This window comes from Topomyia yanbarensis, chromosome 3 (genome assembly GCF_030247195.1).
Source record: "Topomyia yanbarensis strain Yona2022 chromosome 3, ASM3024719v1, whole genome shotgun sequence".
Taxonomy (NCBI): domain Eukaryota; kingdom Metazoa; phylum Arthropoda; class Insecta; order Diptera; family Culicidae; genus Topomyia; species Topomyia yanbarensis.
In genome coordinates, this window is record NC_080672.1 from 272,614,823 (window position 1) to 272,641,841 (window position 27,019).

General features: G+C 39.8%; 5 protein-coding genes and 1 long non-coding RNA gene across 7 annotated transcripts in view; 3 read left to right on the top strand and 3 right to left on the bottom strand.

The window, feature by feature from the left end:
- Nucleotides 1–1,025, bottom strand: part of LOC131689902 (protein FAM13A) — a 137,231-nt gene extending 136,206 nt beyond the window's left edge. Inside the window, exon 1 of the mRNA XM_058975287.1 lies at nt 803–1,025. The gene's annotated coding sequence lies outside the window, so the exon portion shown is untranslated. The remainder of the gene's footprint in view (nt 1–802) is intronic.
- Nucleotides 1,026–4,078: 3,053 nt separating this feature from the next.
- On the top strand, nt 4,079–9,755 carry LOC131689910 (SH3 domain-containing protein Dlish). Its single transcript, XM_058975297.1, has 3 exons — nt 4,079–4,285; nt 5,478–6,400; nt 9,082–9,755. Exons 1-3 carry the CDS (start codon nt 4,237–4,239, stop codon nt 9,244–9,246), a joined length of 1,137 nt encoding a protein of 378 aa, XP_058831280.1. The 5' UTR covers nt 4,079–4,236; the 3' UTR covers nt 9,247–9,755.
- On the bottom strand, nt 9,683–12,900 carry LOC131689912 (small ribosomal subunit protein uS15m). The gene is made up of 4 exons (XM_058975299.1): nt 12,584–12,900; nt 12,395–12,528; nt 12,141–12,336; nt 9,683–10,052 (listed from the first exon to the last, which is right to left on the bottom strand). Exons 1-4 carry the CDS (start codon nt 12,793–12,795, stop codon nt 9,761–9,763), a joined length of 834 nt encoding a protein of 277 aa, XP_058831282.1. The 5' UTR covers nt 12,796–12,900; the 3' UTR covers nt 9,683–9,760.
- Nucleotides 12,901–13,278: 378 nt separating this feature from the next.
- Nucleotides 13,279–13,893, bottom strand: LOC131689926 (uncharacterized). Its single transcript, XR_009305492.1, has 2 exons — nt 13,518–13,893; nt 13,279–13,457 (listed from the first exon to the last, which is right to left on the bottom strand). It is a non-coding gene; the product is annotated as an uncharacterized LOC131689926 (long non-coding RNA).
- Nucleotides 13,894–15,405: 1,512 nt separating this feature from the next.
- LOC131689922 (uncharacterized) lies at nt 15,406–16,679 on the top strand. 2 transcript variants are annotated; one of them, XR_009305488.1, is made up of 3 exons: nt 15,406–15,649; nt 15,744–15,807; nt 15,869–16,679. XR_009305488.1 is itself a non-coding variant. In XM_058975311.1 (2 exons), the coding sequence occupies exon 2, from the start codon at nt 16,179–16,181 to the stop codon at nt 16,605–16,607; it is 429 nt and encodes a 142-aa protein (XP_058831294.1). In that variant the 5' UTR covers nt 15,720–15,807; nt 15,869–16,178; the 3' UTR covers nt 16,608–16,679. The 2 variants fall into 2 exon arrangements, 1 of the variants encoding a protein (XP_058831294.1); XM_058975311.1 differs by lacking the exon at nt 15,406–15,649 and having other exon boundaries at nt 15,720–15,807.
- A 369-nt stretch (nt 16,680–17,048) lies between these two features.
- Nucleotides 17,049–22,391, top strand: LOC131687931 (uncharacterized). Its single transcript, XM_058972027.1, has one exon. The coding sequence runs from the start codon at nt 17,049–17,051 to the stop codon at nt 22,389–22,391; it is 5,343 nt and encodes a 1,780-aa protein (XP_058828010.1).
- Nucleotides 22,392–27,019: the final 4,628 nt, after the last annotated feature.

A 27,019-nucleotide genomic window follows, 5' to 3' on the forward strand; every position in this document is an offset into this window, starting at 1 on the left:
TTAGTTTGTACTTTTCATCCTTGGTGAATTTTTTCTTAATACTACTCTCTTTTTAATTTCAATATACATTTGTGATGTCTTTTACCGATATGACGGAATTTTGATTTTGACTGGAAGAGACTGCAACTGGCGTTTCAGTACTGCAAACCAGGGAGACACTATTTTAAAGAAACAAAATTATTCAAGCGTTGCCGGTACAATGCGAGTATGTCTGTATACAGCTTCAGTAGACACCTTAATTGAATCAACTCGTATTTCCAGGCGCGTTTGGTTACGACCTTCAAGCGTGAAATTGCAAAAATATCATACAGCACCGTAAAACACAAACTCACACCATAAACAACGCTTCTACGCACTTTGGAAGAAAACGCCCATTCTATCCACAGCGGTATTTGGCACCGTACCGGTGACTGCCGAGATTGGAATAGAACTTCTTACATTCAGCGCGTCGAGAAGCTTCGTGCAAATGTTTGACCAATTGCATACTTCAATCATATACAATGATTAAAAACTGCTAAAAATAGACAAAGGCAATAAACTGACAGCAGGTTTTGTTTCACAGGCTCTGCAAATTTGCACATCGATTAATGCAGAAATGCATTACGCAATTTTGAGGGCCAATTTATGGTAAGCTGTCGCGTCACATCGTGTAAGAACACGGCAACGTCGATTTCCCAGAGATATTAAGCTTATAACACATCTTCCATATCTAGCACCAAAAATCTTCGAGCCGAATGGGTTATGCACTTGTGCAAGTGGACGGGTACTTTTCCACCGTAAATTCTAAGCATTTGACACATACCTGGTCATTATTTTACTACGTCACCAACGGATGCACTTTGAAACAACTTCTGCTGAACAGAAGCAATTTAGCTATGGTTTATTTGCACATATTTTTCCTCATATCGCCTTTGATCAAAACAATACACACGGGATCAACTTTATTATCGCGAAAATTGTCTTCGTCTGCTTATTCTTTTCATACCAACTCGTGCGATTTCTTTTCCGTTCACCAACACCATGGACCAGTTTTAAAACGCACGAGGGTGTGTGCGCCCATCAAGAAAGTAATAACACCGCATAAAAATACTCACGAGAGAGCACGCATTTTGCATGATTCTCCGTCAGCTCAAGTTACCCGCTACTGAAATTTGACAGTACATTTTATGTATTATGCTTTGCTTGCAAGTGAATTGTTAGCAAGTTTTTATGTTTTTCGAAACTGGGCAAAATTTAATATTTCGACACAGATCTTTCATTAGGGCCTAAGTCGCAATGTACTCAAATGGAGAAAAATCAGTTTCAATATTCGGCGAAGGTTTTCTAAATGTAGTTTTTATTGTAGGTATAAATTACTTAATGACCGTGTTTTTCCGGAAGCATTTTTCGTTAAACCTTATGACAATATAACAAAGAATTTAATTCCTATGTGCTTTTAGTGGGTAGAAACTAAAAAAATGCTTACGCCCAATTTGCATCCCAGTCGTGATTTCGCCCTTCAGCAAACACCATTTGCGGAAGGGCTAAACCGTGTACATAATTTTCAGAAGGGCGCGGTAAATGGGCTAAACTGACTCTGTCTTGCTGGGTAGGGCTGGGTAAATGGGCGAGCTTGACAGTATACTTTTTAATAGGGCTCAGCAAATGGGCGCATAGAAACCCAATGTAAAAGAAAGGGCGCGTGAATCTTTTCTTCAAATTTCATGAAAATATCGAAATATTCGAATGTTTATGTGCAACAACTATCGAGTAGACATGATCATAGTAGATATTGCTTATCATTTATATAACAGAATCGCCGTTTATTCTTTTATTTGTGAATAATAACCGTACGCCCGCTTCTGTCTAAAAATGTAAGTTTGGCCTTTATATTCCATATGAGAAGAAGGGCCTAAGTCGAAATCTCGAAGAAAATGCATGTTTCGCCGTTTTGTTTTCTTTAATTATACATCGAACTAAAAACCATTTTAACTAATTTTCACCTCAATCTTCTAGTATTTTTGTTGCATAATGTCGTAATAGCGAAAACGCAGTTTGTTTACATTTGCGATTTAAGCCCTAATGAAAAATCTATGTCGATTTATATGGGTGGCCAGGCCCAAGATGTGACTTAAGTTACGTACCCAGGGCAGATTCCTACGTGCCAATATTGCGATCAGCTGCTATACCACGGAAAACCTTGCGCAGAGGCTGCTAAGGAAATTCCCCCTGCTACGACCGAAGCCGGTATACAGTCGTCGAATGCTAAACCACAACCGGTTGGTAAACCAACGACTGCGGAACGAACAATTGTGTTCGTTGAGAATGTACAAAACCTTGAGGGCATCTGCCTGCACGCAGAAAAATAATTATTAATCTCAAATAATATGAGGGTTACACCAACAAATTTATCAAGTTGTTATGTGTTCAATAAAAAATGTATGTTGATATAAATAAAACAATTGTTTAAATAACTGAATAATTTATTGGATCAAATATGGAAAAAAAGTTGAATCAAACAAGTATTTTGTGGATCTCATCATAACCATAATCGAAACAAAAATACAATTTTGTTGTTTTAATAAGCTCATTTTGTTGCTTTAAACGCTACAAATATTTGAATCAATGCATATCGAACATTGAATCGAAAAAAAAAACAATTTTGTCAATTCAAATTGTACCTTTTATTGTTTTAAATGCAATACATGTTCAAAATAACGCATTTCGAATGTTAAATCAAAACCAATTTTATTTTGCTCACGCAATTTTATTTTTTGCAGGACATCCTGTACTACTGGAACTGTGCATTCCTCAGAGCTTCTATGGGTGCGATCGTCGCTGTTGAATTCATTCGCGCGTCGAAAAATCCAACGGATTTATCGTAGCACCCGTTGTACCTTCAAACGATTGAATTGTTCTCAACTTATTACAAAAGATCAAATTATTAGTGACTTACTACTGAAGAATTTTGTTTTGTTTAGAAGCTTCTCTATGTGAGGTAGACATACGTGCGCATTCTCGAATAGTTCGTCGGCCGCACTCTCACTACACGAACGCCGTTCCCAAGTACCATGAAGAAATTCCTCCAAGTACTTTCCTTAACACTATCCACCTCTCCGTATTTTGACATGAGTTTTTGATAGCGGCGGAGCTAGTACGCGGTGCCAGGTCATGTAGTTTTGTTTCAATACTGTCAATATCAATATACGTTGGGATGCTGTATAAAAGGTCATTATATTCGACGGCATGTTTCAAGTTGTTCTACGAAGCGAATGATTCTGCTTGACAAATGTTTTTGAACGTAATCAGTACCGCATGACGTAAATGATGGAATTGCACGACACTAACTTCTGCTATGTTGAGCTTCATGTTCACCTTCAACAATTGCTCCACTTCACGAATCGATAGTCTTACTGGACATTTCGAGAAGTCAACAGCAACACAGTTTATCCGCAACGGGAATACTTTTTCTTTGCATTGTCACTCATTGTTTGTTCACAATTGCAATTTTAAATTCAAATATTTCTCGTTAATTTAGTTCACATAAAACATTAATTATATTGTATCCAAATATCAATTGTTCGTTTAAGGGATTCACGAAATACATTAAGCATAAACTCTTCTCAAGTAGAGGTTTTAGTAAACTTCATGGAAGAGAATGCGGATCTCGCTCGGAACTTACTTAACACACCGGATGCTAAGAAAAATTCCCACAGATTGTGGAATCAACTGAAAGATGTTCTTAACGAACAAGGTCCTCCGATGGGGGAGGAGACATAATGGAAAAAGCTAAGTGGGGCCGTACACAAATGACGTAACTTTTTTCGGCGATTTTTGACCCCTCCCTTCCCCTTCGTAGCATTTGGTCACAAAATTCTAACCTCCCCCTCGTAAATAACGTAGCATTTACCTACCCCCTCCCCCTCGTCCCATGCAAAGCGATCGGGTGATGAAAAAAAAAATTGCATATGTTTTTCAATTATCATTATCATGATATCACTGAAGGGAATATTTCTATTCATGTTTGGGTAGTTATGATGCAGCGTGTTAGCACCGAAACGAAATCCAATTGACGCACCCCTGGTTGTCAAAACGTGAATGACGTCCAAACAATGGCAGTCTTCTGTATACGACAAATTCCATTCCTCTTTGATTCCTCAGCTTATCGTTGGAACTAATTTAATCGGATAAAATAACACTTTTGGTTCCAAAATAGTCATCAGGATGTTCCGAAACACGTAGTGTTAACAGTGAGTTATGGCTTTCTTGTGTCCCGTTCGCATACGGCGAGGTAAAAAGAAGAAACGTAAGTAAAAATTCTGAATTTCAGCCTGAAAGCCATCCCAATGCTAATCTTCGTGGATCATCGAGCGAGTAAAACGAAGAGAACGAAGCTGCTCAGAGACAAAACAGCATCGCTGTGCTATGGCAAAAGAATTTCATTCAATAACAGGTCACTGACATAATTACCTGTTGATGTTGAATGTAATGTTCTCTTGCTATTCATACAAATATTCGCGTTGAGTTTGTTTATTTACTATGCATATGTTTCAAGTTGTGTTCGATGGATATATATAAATCCATCCATCCGAGATTCCTTGACCCGATGTAGAGCTTAGCTAACAGGTTACAGTGCAACGAATAAACTACAATTACAATTAATATCCTTGACCTGATATACAGTTCCGTACTGACAGATTTTCATAATCATAATCATCATCATAATATTACAAATTATAAATAGTAACTACGAACGATAGGCTAAAATTAGTTTAAATATATTCGAATGTCCCAGTAAATTTAATTTCATAGCTGAACTCTCACTCATATTTTGGCATTTACATAAAAGATACCTGGATCAAATTTACTCGGCGGTCAAAAAGAAAGATGCAAATCAATTTTCAGATTTTAGGTTTTTATTTGTAGGGTTGAACTTATCTGAAGTATATTTGAATTATTTTCAAACCAAGTTTCTAGACTAACCGATAAATAATGATAAAAATACGCTCAGGAAATTCTCATTTTTAATAATGATTAAATTAAGACTTTTTTCAATGAGTCCAATCTACAAAAGAGAGCCTCTGTTTGTTTACTTTCTCTTCCGCGAATTACTCAGTCACCTTTCTGATTTCCCTTCAACTGTTTGCGTAATAAGGTAGTAAAAACCTTGGTCTTTCGAAACATACTGATATATGTTCGAAAAATTTTGTGGTTTTGCAGTAATAATCAAAATAGAAAGCGAAAAAAGAGGGCTCTCATTTGCAGTTTGGACCTAATGAAAAAAAACTTCAATTTCATTTTTGAAACTATAGCAGTATGCGTTGTTGCACCTAAGTGAATGAAACTCAGAAAGTCAGAGATGTCAGTCGCATTTAGTCTACAATATCATATGGTTTAATTCAGATTTCGTGAATAACATTGCAGCAGGAAAATCATTGATTGTTATCAAGCTATTTTGGTACTAACATGAAACCATTCCCTTCTCGCACTCTTTACAGCAATTGGTAGCGATATCGATAAAGACCTGTCAAGCAGTTTAGGTCTGAACCATGGCATGGGCCGTATTACTGGTTCAGCCAGTATCGAAACGCTGGTACGTGTGGGAATCGAAAAGGAGCACGGTCTTAGCCCGGACAGTAAAATGGTGGTCTTGCATGACTTCACTCCATGTGTAGACGACGAGTTGGAAGTAAAACGAGGACAGATTGTAAACATTCTGTACCGAGAGAATGATTGGGTATATGTGATTGGTCAGGACACCAGGCAGGAAGGTTTCATTCCGCATTCATATTGTGCACCATTCAACACGCAGCTGGCTGACTTGGCCATTAAAAAGAAACTGCCACGTGACATTTCTGTCGGTTTGGCTAATAATGACCTGACGGATGGTATACCGGACATAAACATTGACGTGATTGATGATAGCACACCGGGACTAGTCGGACTGACAAACTCCCTCAAACACTCGCAGGCGAGTCTTAGCTCAGAGCCTGATTTCTTGCCATTTTCCAAGGACCCCAGTGGTCGTTACATTGTTTTATATACTTTTATTGCACGTGACGAAAATGACGTCTCGGTTGAACGTGGAGAGTTTGTTACAGTGTTAAACCGCGAGGACCCAGAATGGTTCTGGATAGTGAGAAGCGATGGTCAGGAGGGCTTTATACCGTCAGGTTTTGTCTATCCAGCAGAGAATATTCTACAGGGCCAAACAAAACAGAACATGCCTGGAGGGAACGGAACCAGCAATGCGGTTAATGGGGGTACCAATGATGTCAATACAAACATGACGCAGATGAACACTGGGATAAATAACCTTGGAGGAAACGGTGGATCTAACCAGCCACAGCAGCAACCTGGAATCGGGTCCGATGATCTGAGGTATCATGGAACGGAGCTCGTTATGTTATATGATTATAAGGTAAATATTGGCATTATATTTCAACGCTTTTTCTTGAAAAGGGCGATACTAGCAGTGACACCATTCACAGAAAATCAACAGTGAATATTTCAAGGCTTGGTTTTATTTCCTATTTAAGAACTATTGTGTTTTTTACACCCTAGATTGCATGATTCAGTGATCGAAACCCAAAACTTCATAAAGTATTTGAAATTATTAAATTAAAATTTGTTTTTGTTATTTAAATCGACAAAATGATAGTATCGCCCCTTTGGCGATTGTTTACTTTTTCGGTCCCACCTATCAGCATTGAAGTATCGCCCTTATGTTTTTTTACAATAACTACCGTATTACACCACCGATTTCGTCCGGGTTTTTTCAAGAGCGATCATTGTTACTATTTACAGCTGGTATCAGCTTGATTATCCAAAAAAAAAATCGAAAAAGACAGTTTCGCCTCTAAACTGCTAGCAAAATAAGTATCGCCCTTCTTGTTTGCATGGAGCGTGGAGGGCGAAACTTTAAATAAACAAACAAAAATACAGTTTCGCCCGATGTATTTTTTGCTGTAGTTTAAGAAAGCAATATCGTAGAATCTAAATTTTTAGGTTAATTTGTTGCGTTTTAAAGCCCTCATTCGCATGTATGAAAAAAGCCTTATGTTTACATTTGTAAGTATCGCCCTTTTCACAAAAAAGCGTTGATTTGTATTACAGGGGAGAAACTGCGGATTGTAATTGTTTTATCCATTTTTATAAATGCGGTCTTTCATTTGTGCGTCGGTATAAAATTTTATCAAAAAGATAGCGTATTTTGAACTTTAGTGATTATCTATTATTAAAGTTATGTGTTATACTGTGGAGTCTTTGAATAACACACTACAGTGAAGACCCGATTTTATCAGCCACCGATTTTGTCTACCCTTGATTTTGTCAGCCTCATGTGAAAATCCGTTTGATGGGCTCTAGCAGACGAACTAAGTTAAATCCGAGTAAATCCTTTCTTGAGCATATATTTCTTATCCTAGAGATCTAAACCACTTAAATTTTTTTTTTAATTTTGCACTATGAGCCTCCTAATGGAAATTTATGCTAAATATTCAGAAAGGGATATGAAACTAGGTCTAGCTACTAAAAAGAAAATTTCAATAGCTTCAGTTTATTAAAACGCAAGAAAAATGTTTGTCCCGATTTTGTTAATGTCCTCGTTTTGTTAGCCTAAAATTCACCAAGGGCTGAGAAAAACGGGTTTTCACTGTATTTTGTTTTTGTCTGTCTAACGATGATGAATCTCTGAGCTAGATTCAGCGTATTTTAATCCGAGGTTTTAAGCAATAATAATAACAGTTTAATAAATTGGTGTATCGAAGATAGTCATTAACATGCTCACTATTCGCCTAATACTCACTCACTCACTGTGACGCCTAATAGCGTCATTTGTTCTAAAACAGGTTTTGGATTTAATGAGAGCTACTTGAGTGAGGCACCATAGAAGAATATTTATAAAAATGTTTCCACTACGAACTGTCTAAAGTTCTTCAAATATTCTCAAGCGCACGCACATTTGCCGTGACTCATTTAATCAGATCTAGGGTAAATCCAAGGTTGATACGTGTAAACTATTTCAACAAGACATGACGGCTGAAATTTTTTTTAAATAGGGCGGATCTTCTACAAAGCAATATTGTTGGTTTTGCTCCAGTCTAAGACTGACTAGGCAGAATGAAGCAAGCCAAATCTGGCCAAAAAGTGTCGAGTCTGCGTTAGAACTCAGAAAGCCACTTTTGTGCGTTTCCATGTGGATTTGTTCATTTACAGACTCAGATGTGACGCAGAAATGATTATTTTTCCACATCCGCAGATCGCTTGCCAAACAAAGTTACGTGGTGTACCAAACGTTCAATTTTTGTTGTTAAAAATAAATTGAAAATTGAATCGTAACGTTGGATTGACGTTTAAACTGATTCAAAAATCATGTAGTGCCTCGTTTCCTGCCGTTTCCTCGTTTTTAAACATCACATTGGATACTGTGAAATGTGCGATTCCGAGCTGCTACAGTTCTATTGTTAGGGATCATCCATGACGTAGCATTATATGGGGGAGGGGGATTTTTGTATTTTGTGATGATGTGTGACGACAGGGGGGTAGGGGGTCATGCCATGCTACGTAGCTTTTTTAAAGGGGAATAGAATAGATTTAAAAAAAAAAATTACGGTGATAAGGGGGGGGGGGGGGCAGAGTTACCGTCAAGTTACGTAATTGCCAGGGGGGTATTCAGAGGTGTGACGAAATGCTACGATGGGGGAGGGGGTGTTAAAAATCACTCAAAAAATGCTACGTCATTTATGGATCATCCCTTACCCCCACGCTAAAAGTTATGAACAAATATTTTTTTGCAATTTAGTCTATTGCATGATTTTATACTCATCCTAAACGCGGGCCCCCAAAGTCCCGAGGCTCCTGGCCCTGGCCCAGTGTGCCCATGCGTAAAGACGGTACTGGTCCACAGAGGGATAGGAGGCCCCTTTCACTGAACACTTGTGCTAATTTCACGCTTCAACTGCTCCAAGGGAAATGAATTTTGTATGGATTCTAGTTCAAATGAAACTGTCCAAATTTCTGTGTATTTATCCAAAATAAACCATTATTTTTTCAACCAGCCTTCGTTGCTTATTGACTTCAATTTTGTTTTTGTTTTTGCAGGCTCAAGCTCCCGATGATTTGTCTGTCCGACGTGGCGATTGGATCTATGCGGATCTCAATAACCAAACCGTCGATGGATGGCTCTGGGCATATGCACCGAAAACACGAAAGTATGGTTTCATTCCCAAAGCATATGCTCGACCACCAGCCATGACAAGTTTGTAACGAACGCGAGGAAACATGAAGGAATTCGTTTTAATATTATTTTTAAAAATCGTTTATTTTTTGTTTATGGCAGAACGCATTTCAAATGTCTAAATGGTCGGTGTTAAGTTAGACCGGACTAAGTCGCATTATCTTAAAAAATGAGATGATTGCAAAATTTCTTTAGCTTCATTTTACTTTTACCAGATTTGAAATATGTTATAATAATTATGACAAACATTAGTTTCGAATTATAATGTAAAGGATGCTGCGATTCAAACTTTAAACTCGTTTTTCTCGAAATCAATACCATGTCACTTAGTTCGGTCTGACTTAACACCAACCAAATGTTGTACTTCTCCTCTATCAGACTGTAAGATAAGACTATTATCGAATCTTTTAAATATCTGTGGCATGTGAAGACATGTCAATGTACTTAATCAAAACATTATACACATACAATACTCTATTAGAAACTAATAATTTTATTATATTTTTATACATGAAATAAAAGTAACATTTTATAGTAATCTGTTTAGTCTTGTTCTTCGTGCTGTTTTTCTTCTAGTAGCTTCCGTTTCTCTTTCAACTCTTCATACTGCTTCTTCACTGACTGAATCTGCTCTGCTGAGACAGTCACCGGAACTTTACATTCCAACTGTTCTTTTCTAATAAACTCCAAGTTTTCCAACTTTTTAGAAAGGAAATCAAGCTGTTGGGACTCCAAAACCTCTCTGTAGTTTTGCAGACGCGTGGCTTTGATTTCGTTGCAATGGATATCGGTCAGCTTCCGCAGTGAATCTTTTCTAGTAATCCAATGAAAGTGTCTAGAACGATGAAAAAATATTTTTGAAGAATTGGTCCCATGCTAATTCTGTATAAGAGATTTTTCATAAATTATGTAACACACAAACTTCCCAAAATTGGTTCGGCCTTCCCCACAGTGTTACATATAGTCTTTATCATCCCTTCTAATACGCAATGAATTGTTTGAATTTTTGTCTCATCAGTAAATATATGTTACGTCGCGTTCTTTCTAATTCCCACTCTTTTAGATAGTGTTGTGATGTAAATCTAAAATGACAAGTAGTCGTATAATTTGGAAGTGTAAAAATAAATCTAGAACACGGTCTTCGCAATACGATGTTTTAGCTATCTGTTGTAAATGTTTCCTTGATTTTGTTTTGGTTTATCACTTATGTAACATTTATTGTTATTTTGTTATCCGCAGCATATTCTAAGGCTGTTTGCAATGCTGATATATACCATACGGGCTGTTCTATTTTACATCACCCACTAAAGCAAATCGATCGCAATGCTGAGATGCAGTTTCGAGCACTTTTTTGGATCAGATTTAGAACAGCTCGATCATTCTACTTAAATTCCACAATTTGTAACACGAATAGAACACCGTTTGATGTATTTTTATTAGTATGTGAGACGACTGATAGCAAATAACAATAACAAAATCAAATAAACAATACAGTGAAGAACTGGGTTTATCAGCACTCTATTTTATCAGCCCCCGCTTTTATCTAGCCCCGATTTTATCAGCTTCATATGAAAATTGATAGTTGGTAGTTTGATGGGCTCTAGCAGATGAACCAAGTTGAATTCGAGTAAATCCTTTTTTGAGCACATTTTTCTTATCATAGAGATACGTAGTATGCAAACAAAATAATTTTTGCACTGTCAAACCCCCTTAAGGGAAATTTAAGCTAAATAATCAGGAAGGGTTATGAGACTATATCTAGGGACTAAAGAATATTTTAATTTTAAAGCATCGGCTTCTTAAAAAGAAAGAAAAATATATATCCCAATTTTATCAATGTCCCCGTTTTATCAGCCAAAAATTTACCAAGTCGCTGATAAAAACGGGTTTTCACTGTATTTACGACAGTTGGCCAAATCATCGCATCGGAAACACCGAGTTCTAGATGTACTATAACAGATCCAAATTATACACCAGCTTGTCATTTCGAAACAAATACACATCACAGCATTATTAACAGCCTAAAAAAAGGTTTGAAACAGAGTTCTATTCGTTTATTAAATTGTGCTTAAAGTGCTTCTATTTTAATCGGAGACGGAAATAGAACAACTCATGTAGAAATACCCACTGATTCTTGTTTAGTACGAATGCTAGATTCGTTAGAAATTAATTCGAACGAATAGTAAACTCATTTGATTTTGCCACTTTCCAACGAATCTCGCCTTCGTCTCAAACAAAAATAAGGGTGATAGAATACATCAGCATACTTTTCTACGGCTCATGTACGTACACGGCACATGAAACAAACACTACATCACTAGCTGGTGGAAAATAATAAACAAAGACGGCAAAATCAAATGGGATTGTTTTCAACCAGGAAGCTGCAGAAGTGTTCGTGAGACCTGGCGACAAGAACTCAATTAGCGATCAGCCTTAGACTGCTCGCAATGCTGTGATGTAAATCTGTTTCAAAATGACAAACCGTCGCATACTTTGGAACTGTCAAAAATGCACCTAGAACACGAGGTTCCAAATGCGATGTTTTAGCTATCTATTTCAAATTGTTTCTTCGATTTTGTTATTGTTTATCACTCATGTGACATATTGTTTTTTCTGCTGTCAGTTGTCACAAATATGTACTAATGAAAATGCGTAAAACAATGTTCTATTTGTTTTTGAAATGGTGGAAAATTTATGACAGAATAGTCGAGCTGTTCTAAATCTGTTCCAGACGTGCTCGAAAAATAAAACAGCACCCCAGGATTGCTATCGATTTGTTTTAGCTAGATATGTTAAATAGAACAGGCCATGTAGAAAACATCAGCATTGCAAACAGCCTTATGTTTCTAAATGTCACACTTTGTCATATACCTCCCCTAACCATAAAAGTGACACATAATTTATGAATGTTCCCTAAACATACGCCGGGGCAGGTTTGTAAACAAGATCCAGTTTCTCCAAAATATACTCAAACCGTCGATAGTCCCATCGCCTCAGATAACGGAGAAATTTTTTCCTTTTGTCAATCATCTCCTTAAGATGTACTTTAGCACCGGATTGCCGAGGGAATTTTTCCATCACTTCCTGCAGACTTCTTATCTGTGCGGTCATCAAGCCCACTAAAAAAGTTCGAAATATAAATAAACAATGCCTGTTTTTTACGGACCATATACTAACACTTTGCTTCAATGGAGCCATAGTCCAGATCATGCCGTTGTACCCGCTTAACCATCTCTTCCTTGAAATTTTCCAACATCTCCCTCCTTCGATTATGCCGAATAGTGAACAGATTTTTCACAGCTTCATCCGCACTTTTTGTAAACGTTAAAATATGAGGATAATCATCCAACACAAAAATGTACTTACTTTTCCAGTTCCTGCAAATCTCGGTAATCTTTCAATGATTCGCTTCCGTCGAATGCTCGAATGGGCTGCTGATCACCGCTCTTCTCCGGTTTGTAGCAAGGAATTTTCTCCGGCCGAACCCATTTAATTTTCAGATCAGATTTGAATGCATACTGGCGAGTTATCCAATTTGCACTACTGGTTAACAAACGGATTCTATGCACAGCATTCATTGCTAAGACACAATAAGTTTATAATTATTAAAAGATTTTACTGATTTTACTGCTCTGAACAAAAATACAAAGCTAAAAAGCACTGCGAGCACACTACGAAAATCAACACGTAAACAAACCACCAATGACATTGACAATGAGCAAGAATTAAAATGAAAAAGACCGACACTCAAAATAATTATCACTTACCAATCACATGCGAAAACATATAAATATTTTCCATAACACTTTTCACATAAATATTACATGTTTCGCACATAGAAAACTTTATTGTCAATCTAATTAAAACCAGTGTCGACTGCATGTATATATTAAGTGAGGTTCATTTCTCTTCCATATGAATTTCACATAATTTCTAGATTAAATTCATATACTTTTTATGTGATTTTCATGTGATGATAAGCTGCATTTAAAATAGCATTCAAATGCTTATCCTGTGTTTAAAAAGCGTGGAAGACGGTGAATAAATACATAGACGTGGAATTTTATTGTAATGCATCTTATATTTACATGTTCTGTTTATAATTAATAGCATTTGCATAACTATCAGCAGCTAAAATAGTTTCTCTTATTATGCTTCCTTTGTGTTGAGAAAATCAGCAAACTTCGTCGTAGTTTTTTTGGTTCCTTCAATGCTAACAGTTTTTTTCCGTTTCCGCATTCTGAAATATAATTTCATTTTATTTTTATTGCTCATTTTGTACATAATTGATTGAATTTACCTTTAAATACCTTCAGAAAAGTGTTTGAGTATCTCCGATCGTAATTCCTTTGCCTTGTGCTGTTACTATACGAGAAACCATATTGAAACTGTCAACTTTTTTCACATCGTATATTCACATAATGTTCATGTTCTTTACACATAACACTTAGGTATGTGACAATCACATAGAATGTATGTATAGTATAGTTGAAAGTCATTAGGTTTGTTCCAGTACATGGAAGTTACTCCCTGTTGCTCCGGAGCAAAAAATTCTTGCTCCTTTTCACTCCGGTTTGCCACCAGAAGAAGAAAAAAGAGAAGAAGATAGTACAGGAACGATTTTCTCCCTGTTTGCTCCGGAGTACTTCCAGTTTCTCCTGGTACTGGAACAAACCTATTGGTGTAGTATTTGAAATTCATCAATGTAGGTATGAATGTTAATAGTTACACATGAATTTAACGTGATCGATCATTTTTAATATTTACGTGCTTTTTCACTTAAAATGTATATGATTTTTTGGCTCAGTGGAGAGCTAGCGTACACTCAAAAAATAAATCACTTTGAATTTACATGAATTGTCACGTGAATAAATATTTTCCATCGTTTAACATACATTACGTGATTCATATGAACGACATTTGATAATCCTGTAAAATTTATTTGATTCACCCGTAACCTTTAAGTGATGCAACGTTGACTATCGTAACGTAGTTCACGTGAATTTCCTGTGTGAAAAAAATGGCTGAAACATCAGCCACTGTTTAAATTATTCCGAAATAATACTGACTAAATTATAGATAGAGACGAATTAAACTTTTTATCCGGGGAATACGCGGTGACTACTGCCATCTCCGATGGATGATGGCGACACACGGATGTCAAACATGTCGTCAGGAGTTCCCAATAGGTATTTCGTTGGATGAACGATTGTCAACCATAGGCACCGCTAAAAATATCTTCTGGCTATTCGAGTCCGTCATACATGGTAAGTTATTTCCATTATCACAGTTACTGAATCTGATTACTAACGTGTTTGAATATTTTCATTTCATATAGTGACACAAGGCGAATTGGAAATCGATCTGCCCAACCTTGCATCTCGGGGTGGAGAAATAGCTCCAGTATTGTACGGCCCAAGACGTCGTCAACAATAAATTGATTCTTGCTCTTCAAAAAAGGATTTGTTACACAAATCTGCTTTATTCTCGAGAGTGTTTTAACACAATTCTGAGGCACACGATTCAAAATTAGGATATTCTATGTTTAGTTATCGCAATTAAGGATTCAAATAAATTGAAAGAAATTGACATTAAAAGATTTTTCTTTTTTGGAATGCAAATTTATTGAAAATTCAATCTATGAACGGCTTCAAGTAATTTTCACGTTTGGTTTCACATATTTGTTACGTTCGGTTGCACTTAATTACTGCGTTTGGCTTCATGTAGTTGTTATGTTAGGCTTCATGTAATATTTACGTGAATTTCTGTTGCTAATTATCCTTAAAACACGTAACTTTTACCTGATGAATCAGATATTGAAAATGATTTTAATTTACCGGAGCATCCGATAGAACTTACGTGAAAAGTGCGGTGGATGAGATTCAGATATGTTTTCACGTAGAAGAAACGTGATTTATTTTTTGAGTGTAGTGATGTTTTGTATTGTACACGCTAACAAAAAATAACTTAATGAGGTATATTTTTCAAACGTCTACCTGAGACGAGACATGCAGATAGCAAAAAATCGAACGTCAAATGCAGCCAGGGGGTACTGCCAATGCAGCCAGTCCATTTAAACTATGCGGGGCAAAAAGAGAGGCTATGCGAGATGAACGATAGTGTCGCCGATACCCCTTGTTGCGGCGCGTCACTGGTGAACCAAATGTCCTATCCCTCGCTATCCTAACGTCACGACCGGCCAGTGCGAGAACTTTGACAGACTGAATCATCAAAACAACACAATAGGTCAATTAGTCAGCAGAATTGCGGTGATTTAGCTAGTGAAGTGATAAAAGTATTCCCAACCCACGTTCAGTTCGCACAGTTGCAGTAACCCCAAGAGTTAAATTTGTAAATTAATTAAGTTAGACTTTAATTTCCGTAACAGCCACGCAGTAAGTGGAAACCTAAGGAGGGAACAGAAGAATCAAGGTATTATAAAACTACACACTTTATATACTAGAAACTATATACTTACCCATATGTACCGCTAAAACCTAACCTAAATTCACCATCGTCATTGTAGAAAAACCTAAAATCAGCAATCCACAGTACAGTAAGAACCTGAAATACTAGAAAACACTGAAAATGTAAGAAACTTACCTTTATACTTACCTACAATTACGACTAATTAAAATTAATAAATTGCAGCCTTTTAGCTGTGCAGTAATCAACTAAAAGAACGGTGTTTGTTCCGACTTCGGGAACATTCTAAAAGGATTTTCATCCTAAGTTGGATGATTGATTGCTACCCTTGGAAGTTCCTCCAACCGATATCCTGTAACCGGGAAAAGATACACCGCCGGGAAACGAGCCAATCTATAAGGTTTGAGAGTACATTGGTTTTGATCGTTTGAGTAGAACTGTTGACAATTAGTCCCGTCATTCAGTCGCGAGTCCCGTATAGTTTCCCAACCGGGCTGGTGTAAATTAACACAGTTGAGTTGCTCCGTTTCTCGAGATGTCAGAAGAACGTGACAATACGAAACCGGAAGGCAATGACAGGCACTGTAAAAGGTGCGACCGTGCCGATGCGGATGACGATATGGTGTGTTGCGATATGTGCGAGTCGTGGATCCATTTCCAGTGCGCCGGTGTCAGCGAATCCATTGCTGAACCGGATAGAAGCTTTAAGTGTAGCAATTGTCTGGCAGACTGGGATGGTGCGTCGAAGTCGGGTGTGTCATTCAACGAGTCGTCCGTCAGCAAGAGCAGTCGAGCGTCGCAGAGGTTGCATCTCAGTTTACAACTTCTAGAAGAGCAACGGAAGCTGAAAAAGATGCGTGCGGAAGAAGAAATTAAAACCAGGAAAATGGAAGAAGCAGCCAAATTGAAGGAAATCGAAGAGGAACAGGAATACTTGAAGCAGAGATACGATTTGCTGTTGTAAATCGGCGATGAAAATGATTCGGCAAGTAGGAAAGGCGGAGTCAGTGTCAAAAAGAAGCGCGAACAGATGGAGAACTGGCTTAATAAGGGAGCACAAGTGGACGAGGTTGGTAAGTTGAAACCAACAGCGTCTGAACAGAAAGCTACCCTGTCAGTGCCGGCTGTTAGCAAACAGGATCGCGTAGTAGTAGTACCAACAACAACAATCTCTGCTTCGAACAAGCTTGCTTCCTTGAATTCGGATAAGCTTCATCCTGATCCGACTATTCCAGTTCCTGGTGGGAGTGTCAGTGCTTTGACTAAATCTTTCGAGTCGTTGGTCGTATCGATGCCAGAAAAAGCGACCTCTACAGTTCCAGGAATAACAGGGGATGCAGTAGGTGGAAGTGTAGTCACGTCGGTCTTCCACGCGCCGACGAGTGCTGCATCGACAATCGGGCCCATGTTGACAGTTCCTACAGTGACTCTTGCAGGTGTTCGAAATTCTCTGGTTTGTCCTGGTACAGCACCGGTTTACTCGTACCCAGGAACGACCGTCACACTGTCGAGTGTAGCCGAGAGGGTTCCGGCAATGCCGTATGTTTCTAGTAGTTTTTATGGAAACCAGGAACAGTATCTGACTACAGTCGCGTACAGTTCGTCACAGTTGCCAACTTCGATTAATCCACTATATATAGTTCCAAAGAATCCTCTTGTCTCTTCTGCTGGCCAGTGGCAGTATGACGGTGCCGTACCACGGAATCCAATCTTAATACCAAACTCCAGAATTTCAAATAATGTAAATATACACACTGAGTATCCGAATCCGCTTCCACCGACAAGTGTTCCGTATCCAAGGCTGAGGCCGGAAATCGTACCCTTGATAGTACCACCATCTTTAGGATTCCATGGGAATGGGAACAGCCTTTCGGCCAGTGTAGGGCCAAATAGTGCGCAATTAGCAGCTCGACAAGTAATGCCACGCGAATTGCCGAGGTTTAGCGGGGATCCTCAGGATTGGCCTATGTTCCACAGTTCTTTCAAAAACACGACGGAGGTCTGCGGATATTCCGACGCTGAAAATCTAGCCAGATTACAGCGTAGTTTGGGAGGGGCAGCACTGGAAGCAGTTAGAAGTCGCTTACTCCTGCCAGCATCTGTACCCTACGTGATGGAAACGCTACATAAGCTGTATGGTAGACCAGAGATTTTAATAAGTTCTCTTCTGAAGAAGGTGAGAAATGTTCCGCCGCCAAAGTCGGATAACCTGAGCTCGATCGTTGCCTACGGGTTGTCAATTCAAAATCTTGTCGATCATATCATTCTGTCTGATCAGCAAGCACATTTGTGGAATCCAATGTTGCTCCAGGAGTTGATCGATAAATTACCCACCTCACTGAAGATGCAATGGGGTACATTCAAGCAAGCGTTTGCGAACGTCAACTTGGCGACATTCAACAGTTTCATGTCGGGATTAGTAAATCTGGCTTCCGAGTTGAGTATCGATGTGAGTTCTGTCCAGAACTACCACCAGCCACAGAGAGCGGAGAAGTCAAAGCCGAAGGAGAAGCTTTTCACTCATGCGAACGAACCACCAAGCGTATCGAAGGAGTTTGTGATAAAAGGACATACGTCAAAAGCGTGCTCCTATTGTGAGGAAGACAGTCATCTGATCCTAAACTGTCCTCGCTTTAAATCATTGGACATCGGAGGCCGATGGAAGGTGATGCGGCAGAAAAACCTATGTCGACTGTGTTTAATCCCGCATAGTAAATGGCCGTGTCGTTCAAAAAAGGAATGCGGGGTAAACGGGTGTCGCGTTCGACATCATATGCTGCTGCATAGTAATCGTAGCGATACTTCCGACGGTTCAAGGTCTGGAGAGATTGTTCACCAAAATCACCATTCTACGAAATCATTTTCACTGTTCCGCTACCTGCCAGTAACACTGTACGGAGACGGGGAACAAGTAGAAACATTCGTATTCTTGGACGATGGGTCGTCATGTACACTACTCGAGGAAGGAATCGCAGCACAGTTGGGCATAGAAGGTGAACCTGATAACCTGTGGTTGAGTTGGACCGGCAAGATTAGCAGGCACGAGAAGACTTCAAAGCGAATGAGCGTGAAAATATCCGGTAATGGACATAGGGAAACGTTTCAACTAGCCAACGTACGCACGGTGCGGGAATTAGGCCTTCCAAGTCAAACATTGGACTATACAGAGCTGTCGAATACGTTCCCGCATCTTCAAGGCCTTCCAGTGGCCAGTTACACCGATGCAAAGCCCGGCATGGTCATCGGACTTGAACATGTACGGTTGTTAACAAGTTTGAAGACCCGTGAAGGCAGCAGCAACGAACCAGTAGCAGCTAAGACTCGGCTTGGTTGGTGCGTGTACGGGAGAAATAACGGAACTGAAGGTTCAATTGAACAAGTGCACGTCCATACTTGCGGAGAGATAACGAATAGCGACCTACACGATTCAATGCGAAAGTTCTTCGCAGTTGAAGATGCCGCTTCCGTGCAACAGTTGGAATCCGAGGAGGACAAGCGAGCACGCAGTATTCTTGAGGCAACTACGGTACGAAAGGGAAGTCGAATGGAGACGGGTTTGCTTTGGCGAAAAGAAGACGTGAACTTCCCGGATAGCTACCAAATGGAGATCAGCCGTTTGAAAGGTTTGGAGAAACGACTGGCGAAAGATCCCGAGCTGCGTAGGAAAGTCAACGAGCAAATTGAGAGCTACGAACAGAAGCAGTACGTCTGCAAAGTATCATCGGCAGAGATGGCGAACGCAAACCCTCGGCGAGTGTGGTACCTCCCGTTAGGGGTGGTGACGAATCCCAAGAAACCAAACAAAATCCGACTGGTGTGGGATGCGGCCGCGAAGGCTTGTGGAGTTGCTTTCAACGACATGCTTCTCAAGGGCCCGGATCTACTCGTATCGCTAGTGAACGTCTTGTTGCGATTCAGGGAAGGCAAGATAGCAGTATGCTCCGATATCCGAGAGATGTTCCTGAGAATTCTTATCCGGGAGGAAGACAAGTGGTCACAGTGCTTTGTATGGCGTAGCTGTCCGTCGGATGAAGTTCAGATATACACAATCAACGTCGCTATGTTCGGGGCAACCAGTTCCCCGTGCACGGCTCAGTTCGTGAAGAACAAAAATGCTCTCGAATACGCGGAATCATACCCCAGAGCGGTAAACGCAATCATCTACAACCATTACGTGGATGATTTCCTTGACAGTGTCAACTCGGTAGAAGAAGCAGTACAGCTTGTCAAACAAGTGCAGTTTATCCACGCAGCAGTGGGGTTCGAATTCGGCAAAATTATGTCCAACTCGCAGGAGGTTCTTGATCGTCTTGGGGAAACTAGTTCGCCGGACAGTAAGTCACTAGTATTGGACAACGATCACACGTATGAGCGCGTCTTAGGTGTAGTGTGGGTACCATCAGCGGATCACTTCACCTTCGACCGATATGGGGTCGTAGACGTTTTGGGCAGTGGCCAAACAGTTCCAACGAAGAGACAGGTGCTACGAATCGTGATGAAGCTGTACGACCCTTTGGGATTTGTGGCGCATTTCGTAGTACAGGGAAAAATCTTAATGCAAGAGATTTGGAGAACGGGAACAAATTGGGACGAGCCCATATCAGAGCAACTGTATGATCTGTGGAGTAGATGGATCGAGCTGTACGAGACGATTGATGAAGTGCAAGTACCGCGTTGCTTCTTTGGGAATTTTACAACGCCAGAGGTGGACGAAATCGAGATTCACGTGTTCACGGATGCTAGCGTAGCGGCATGCGCGTGTGTAGTGTATCTGAGGATGGCACACAGCGGCGGTAGTTGGTGTTCGCTAGTAGCAGCAAAAACTAAAGTCGCACCACTTCGTGCGCTCTCCATCCCGCGCTTGGAGCTACAAGCTGCTATGATGGGAGCACGATTGCTGCACAACGTTTGTTCGGCACTCACTCTCAACATACATAAACGCTACCTGTGGACGGACTCCAGTACAGTTCTGGCGTGGCTTCGCTCGGACAGTTGCCGATATCACCAGTTCGTCTCATTCCGAGTCGGCGAAATTCTTTCACTCACCAGCGTAGATGAGTGGTACCACGTACCTTCGAAGCTCAACGTAGCGGATGATGCCACCAAGTTCCTACGAAATGCGAAAGACCAGTGGCCAAAGCAATCAAACAAGGTAGATGAAGTAGATGCGTCAATCGAAGAAATACAAATGGTAGCTGTACATCTGACGTTGGAGGAGATCGTAGACATCGAACGCTTTTCAAATTGGAATCGTTTAGTTCGAGCGATGGCCTACGTTCATCGGGCGATAAGAAGCTGGAAGCAGATTGAGAATAATAAACACCGAAGACAAAATCCAGATCAAGAGGATTTCGTGAAAGCAGAAGAAACCCTTTGGCGTCAGGCTCAATCGCAGGCATACAGCGAAGAGATTCGTCAACTAAACATAGATGGCAGTGTTGACAAACGGAGTTCACTGTGTTCGCTGCTCCCATTTTCCGACGAGCACAGAGTCATGCGGATACGAGGTCGGATTGGAAACGCGCCGCATATTCCGTACGCGGCAAAGTATCCCGTAGTATTGCCGAGGGAACATCGCATAACTTTTCTTCTGGTGAATTACTACCACCAACGGTTCCTTCACGCCAACGGAGAAACTGTGTACAACGAACTACGCCAGAATTTTTACATTCCGAAGCTTCGAATGCTGATACGTAAAGTTGGCAGGAGTTGTCAGTACTGTAAGGTACAGAAAGCTGTTCCAGTGCCGCCGCAGATGGCGCCACTTCCGAAGGAACGCCTAACCCCATTCGTCCGGCCATTCACGTACATTGGCGTCGACTACATGGGGCCCTTCGAAGTCAAAGTCGGCCGCAGTCTGGTGAAAAGATGGATCTGCTTGTTTACCTGTCTTACGGTACGGGCGGTTCATCTGGAGCTAGCACACAGTCTTTCAACATCGTCCTGCGTGATGGCCTTTAGGAGATTCGTTGCCCGACGGGGTGCGCCGCTGGAGGTTTTCTCCGATAATGGCACTAACTTTGTCGGAGCCAATCGCCAGCTGTCGGAAGAAAAACAGAAACTTCAAGAGATCGTCGTAGACTGCGCCAACACATTCACCAACGCACACACTCAGTGGCACTTCAACGTTCCTGCAGCCCCGCACATGGGGGGACCCTGGGAGCGTATGGTCAAGTCAGTGAAAGTCGCAATGAAAGCTGTTTCTGACAGTCCCCGACATCCTAGCGACGAAGTATTAGAAACGATCATGCTGGAGGCCGAAGGTATTGTGAATTCGCGACCGTTAACCTATGTTCCCCTGGAAGCTGCAGATCAGGAGGTACTCACACCAAACCACTTCCTGTTACATGGCTCGAACGGAATCAAGCAACCAGCAAGCGAACCTGCGATCACAGGAAACGTTCTTCAGGACAGCTGGAAGCTGGCCCAGCACATTGGAAACGAATTCTGGCGAAGGTGGATCCGGGAATATCTCCCAATGTTGACACGGCGGGCGAAATGGTTCGATACAGTGAAGCCCCTGGAACCTGGCGATCTTGTCGTCATAGTCGACGAACATGCGAGGAACCGCTGGGAACGAGGACGCATCCTGGAAACCTTCCCGGATAAGTCCGGACAGGTGAGACGCGCAACAGTACAGACTAATAGAGGTGTGTTCGAGAGACCTGCTGTAAAGCTCGCTGTTCTGGACGTCGTAAGCTGCAACCAGAAGTCGGGGGAAGCCGCTGCGGGACCGGCAATTGACTAATCTATGTGGAGTTGTGTTAGTGCGAGATTGAGGTTAAATCGGGTAGTTTTTTTGCCAAATGAGGTTAAATCAGATGGAGAATTGAAAACATAGCGTTATATGTATGTTGTCTATACACATTGCAACTGTGTTGGTGTCCTAGACGTCAAATAAGTCAATGGTTCACGGGTCGGGGGATGTCGCCGATACCCCTTGTTGCGGCGCGTCACTGGTGAACCAAATGTCCTATCCCTCGCTATCCTAACGTCACGACCGGCCAGTGCGAGAACTTTGACAGACTGAATCATCAAAACAACACAATAGGTCAATTAGTCAGCAGAATTGCGGTGATTTAGCTAGTGAAGTGATAAAAGTATTCCCAACCCACGTTCAGTTCGCACAGTTGCAGTAACCCCAAGAGTTAAATTTGTAAATTAATTAAGTTAGACTTTAATTTCCGTAACAGCCACGCAGTAAGTGGAAACCTAAGGAGGGAACAGAAGAATCAAGGTATTATTATAAAACTACACACTTTATATACTAGAAACTATATACTTACCCATATGTACCGCTAAAACCTAACCTAAATTCACCATCGTCATTGTAGAAAAACCTAAAATCAGCAATCCACAGTACAGTAAGAACCTGAAATACTAGAAAACACTGAAAATGTAAGAAACTTACCTTTATACTTACCTACAATTACGACTAATTAAAATTAATAAATTGCAGCCTTTTAGCTGTGCAGTAATCAACTAAAAGAACGGTGTTTGTTCCGACTTCGGGAACAGATAGAATGAACAGAAAAAAAGAAAACATCTATTGGCAAGTCCCGTCCCAGGTCTTTACCATTTACATTTGATTTTATTGAAGAATGTGGCCACTCGAATAAGAATGTATAACGGAATTACAGTGATTTTCATTGTTACATTATAATGAAAAACGATGTAAAAAGATTAGATATGTTGGAAAATGTACAATCAATATACAATCAAATTTATTGTTTCTACAATCAATTTCATTGTAAACCCGATTTTTACATCGAAAAAGAGGGGTCGTTAAGCGATGTAAGAATAAAAAAATTATCTTTTTTCCGTGCATTTTGAAACCACTTACAACGATTTATGATGTTATTCTGTTGTAGATTTTGGAACTCAAAACGTTGATTTACATTGTTTTCACAACAATTTTATTTGTTGTTTTTTTTTTCAGCGGATTTACTGTTAAATTGAATTTCCATCAAAATTGTGATTCATAAACATTTTTTTATTTGCATATTATTATTACATAGTTGAATCAAAGTCTGTAGATGCTTACATAGTATCTTTTCTCAACGTTTAAATCGTTTCCTACAAGCGCATCGCATACGGGAACACGCAGCCTTTTTAATCTATGCTCAAGAACGACACATGCACCATTGGCCGGAGCAAGAGCATAATCTTGTCAGCTGAAAAATTCGTACAGTAAAAAGTTATTCATACTCACACACTGGTCTCTCGTTATTCCGATCTCGGGTAATAGTTCGAATAGCGATTCTTCCATGCACGATGCACACTAGACTGGTTTTTTTTTACTTTTAGCTCCACCAGGCTCTACTAATTCCTTTTATGCTTGTCAAACAAGGTTGCTGTGGTTACTAATAAAATCCACTTGTTTTGAAGTCATACTGCTTCTTTTGTTAATAACTTTTCTGAACGAATTTTCATAAACTTGCAATGTTCCCCGAATGTGTTCAGTAGAAGAATACCTTTAGAAATATATAGTGTTCTGATTAATTGAATGATGAGGTGATTTGTTAAGAATTTATTTTCAATGTTAACCGATTTTCCATACAAACTTCCATATAAACTTTGAATTTTTTGGAGGGTCCGTAGACACAACCAATCGGTACCAAAATTTGCACAATTACTAAGGACCATAAAAGGAATCAGAAAAGCCTGGTGGAGCTAAAAGTCAAAAATTGAACCAGTCTAATGCACACATACCCCTGCAGGTAGGACGATGAGTCGGCGACAGGATCTGCGCCTAGGGGCAGCCCGAATAGAAATGTACAGTAACAAAACCATGATTTTCACTGTGACAGTACAGTAATTTTACAATAATTTACAGTAAGTTTTAGTGTTATGATACAATACAAAAACAATAAACTTTAACGTTTTTACAGTAAATTTCAATGTAAAATAGACTTTTACAGTGAAAAAGGGGGGTGGTTATGTATCTTAACATTAAAAAATCAATTTTTCTCCATACATTTTTTTTCTCGAGAACAGTAAAATTTAATGTGAATGCACTGTATCAGTTTTTTTGCTGAACAGTGAAATTTATTGTTACATGAAATTTTATTGTAAATCTACTGTGAGAACTTGGCATCGAACAATGTTGAAACAGTAATAACTATAATATTTATTGTTTTATGATTGTTTGTAGGGTAAATGCTATTGTAAAATTCTATCCGGGAGATCACTTGTGATGCATTTTTAAAAATCAGATTAATTAAATGCATTTCTTTCCATTAAAATAGAAATTCATGATGTATTTTGCGTTGCGTGCAATGTATTTTGCGTTGCGTGTAAGACGTCAAAACCCTACAAAAAACTAGCCCTACATTCAACAAAACGTCGAACAAAGTGAATCAGCGTAGGACGTTTGTTAAACAAACTTTTCTGCGAGGGAGTGCAAAGTTGATGCAAAAATGGAAATTAAATGCATTTTTACTAATTTGATGAAAATTTGTTATACATTTCTAGAGTGATCTACCTCTAGATCTGCGCTATAGAAGCAACGAGATGCTCCCATGCACACATCAGCAACCCGGTCAGCGTGGCAAGCTGAAAGTTAGCAAAAGTTGAACAAAGCGAAATTGATACTGGCAGAGTTTCTGCGAACATTTTGCGCGATTTGTGCGAGAATTCTGGCAACGAATTCGCTCAAATGTAATAACCGTTTCTGACAGAAACGGTTAAACCAATCGATGCTGCTCACTTTTATCCAGAATCCAGTCAGAAATGTACGGCCAAGATCTCTGCACGCTTCCTGCCACATCTTTGTCAGATGTTTTGCTCGATTCGTGCTAAATTCTACCAGGTAGGAATTGCCAGGATCTTTGCACAGTTTATGTCCGAGTTATGCCAGGGTTTTGCTCGGTTCCTGTCAAAATTTGCCAGGAAACGCGAGCGAAACCGAGTTCGCCCTAGCTCAACTAACCCGACAGGATACGCGCAGAAATCTGCCAAACCAAGACTTACAGAAATCTAGCAGAGCGATCTCTGTCAGAAAATTTGCTCACTGGGAAGTTGCTATCCCGATTGGAGTCTCGAGCGTCTTTTAATATTTATTTAGGGATCATCCATAAATGACGTAGCATTATATGGGGGAGGGGGGAGTTTTGTATTTTGTGATGATGTGTGACGACAGGAGGTAGGGGGTCATGTCATGCTACGTAGCTGTATTAAAGTATTAACTAACATCGTTCTTATTTATTTTTTAAATTTTACGTAGACAAGGGGAGGGGAGAATTACCGTCAAGCTACGTAATTACCAGGGTGTATTTAGAGGTTTGTGACGAGATGCTACGATGGGGGAGGGGGGGGGGTGTTAAAAATCACTCAAAAATGCTACGTCATTTATGTATCGTCCCTTACGACTCTTTCTCTCAGTATGGTTTCGCTTTCGTGCATGCATAAACACGTAGGTAGAAAAGTAAACGAAGAATAGAATGTTCGCTTCGTACATCTTCAACATATCTGTTCGTTCGTTTATTCATTCGGATCATAGTCATATATTTTGAACTTAGAGCTATTAATTGCAAATGAGCATACGATATCAGAGGCCAAATACCAAGAACACATGCAAGATCTGTATTCACCAGGAATGAAATAAAATAAAATGATACCAACATTTTACGCTTTCCGGTATGACTCATTTATCTAGGCCTTATTCTCCACACCCCACCCTTCCCTAAACCCTCCTTACGCCGTCAAGTCACCTCCCATCAAACCCTCCGAATAAAATTTCCTAGTGGGTCTGTAATCTTGATTTTGAAATTAGCACATTAAGTAATACCACAGAGAACAGAATTATAAGCTGGAACAAACTTTCCCGAAAAACCTGTGTAAACATTTAAATGAAAATACGTTGAAAATCACTATCGCATACTGGTTCGCATGCGTGAGTCACCATTGTATCCAAGTTTGCACACAAGTCCCGTGTAGCGATTGCTGGCCGATCGAGGCGCCGGCCAGTGGCAAGTTGCTACTTGCTGGTGTCATTTCAAAACGACAGTTTTATTTCTTACACAAGTTGAAAACTTTTCTTGTATGTCAGTTCTCAGTGGTAATACGCAATAACCGCATTTAATAAAAACCAGTGAAAAATTTGGTTTGAAATGATTTTGAGTTTGAAACTACAAAATTAAATCTAATTGAGTATTTCTTAACAAGTTGAAATGTTTTGGCGAGGTCCGAACCCTCCTCGTGGATCCGCCGCTGGTTTCAAATGTTTCAGCGTCGGCACATAGCATCTGAAGTTCGTGGCTGTCGATCCATTGTATGTATGTGCAAATCGTACTGAATATATAATAGACATTTTCTCCATTATATTAAACATAACCAGCCATGGAATCGTAGTTTGGGCAAATGAGAAAGGCACAA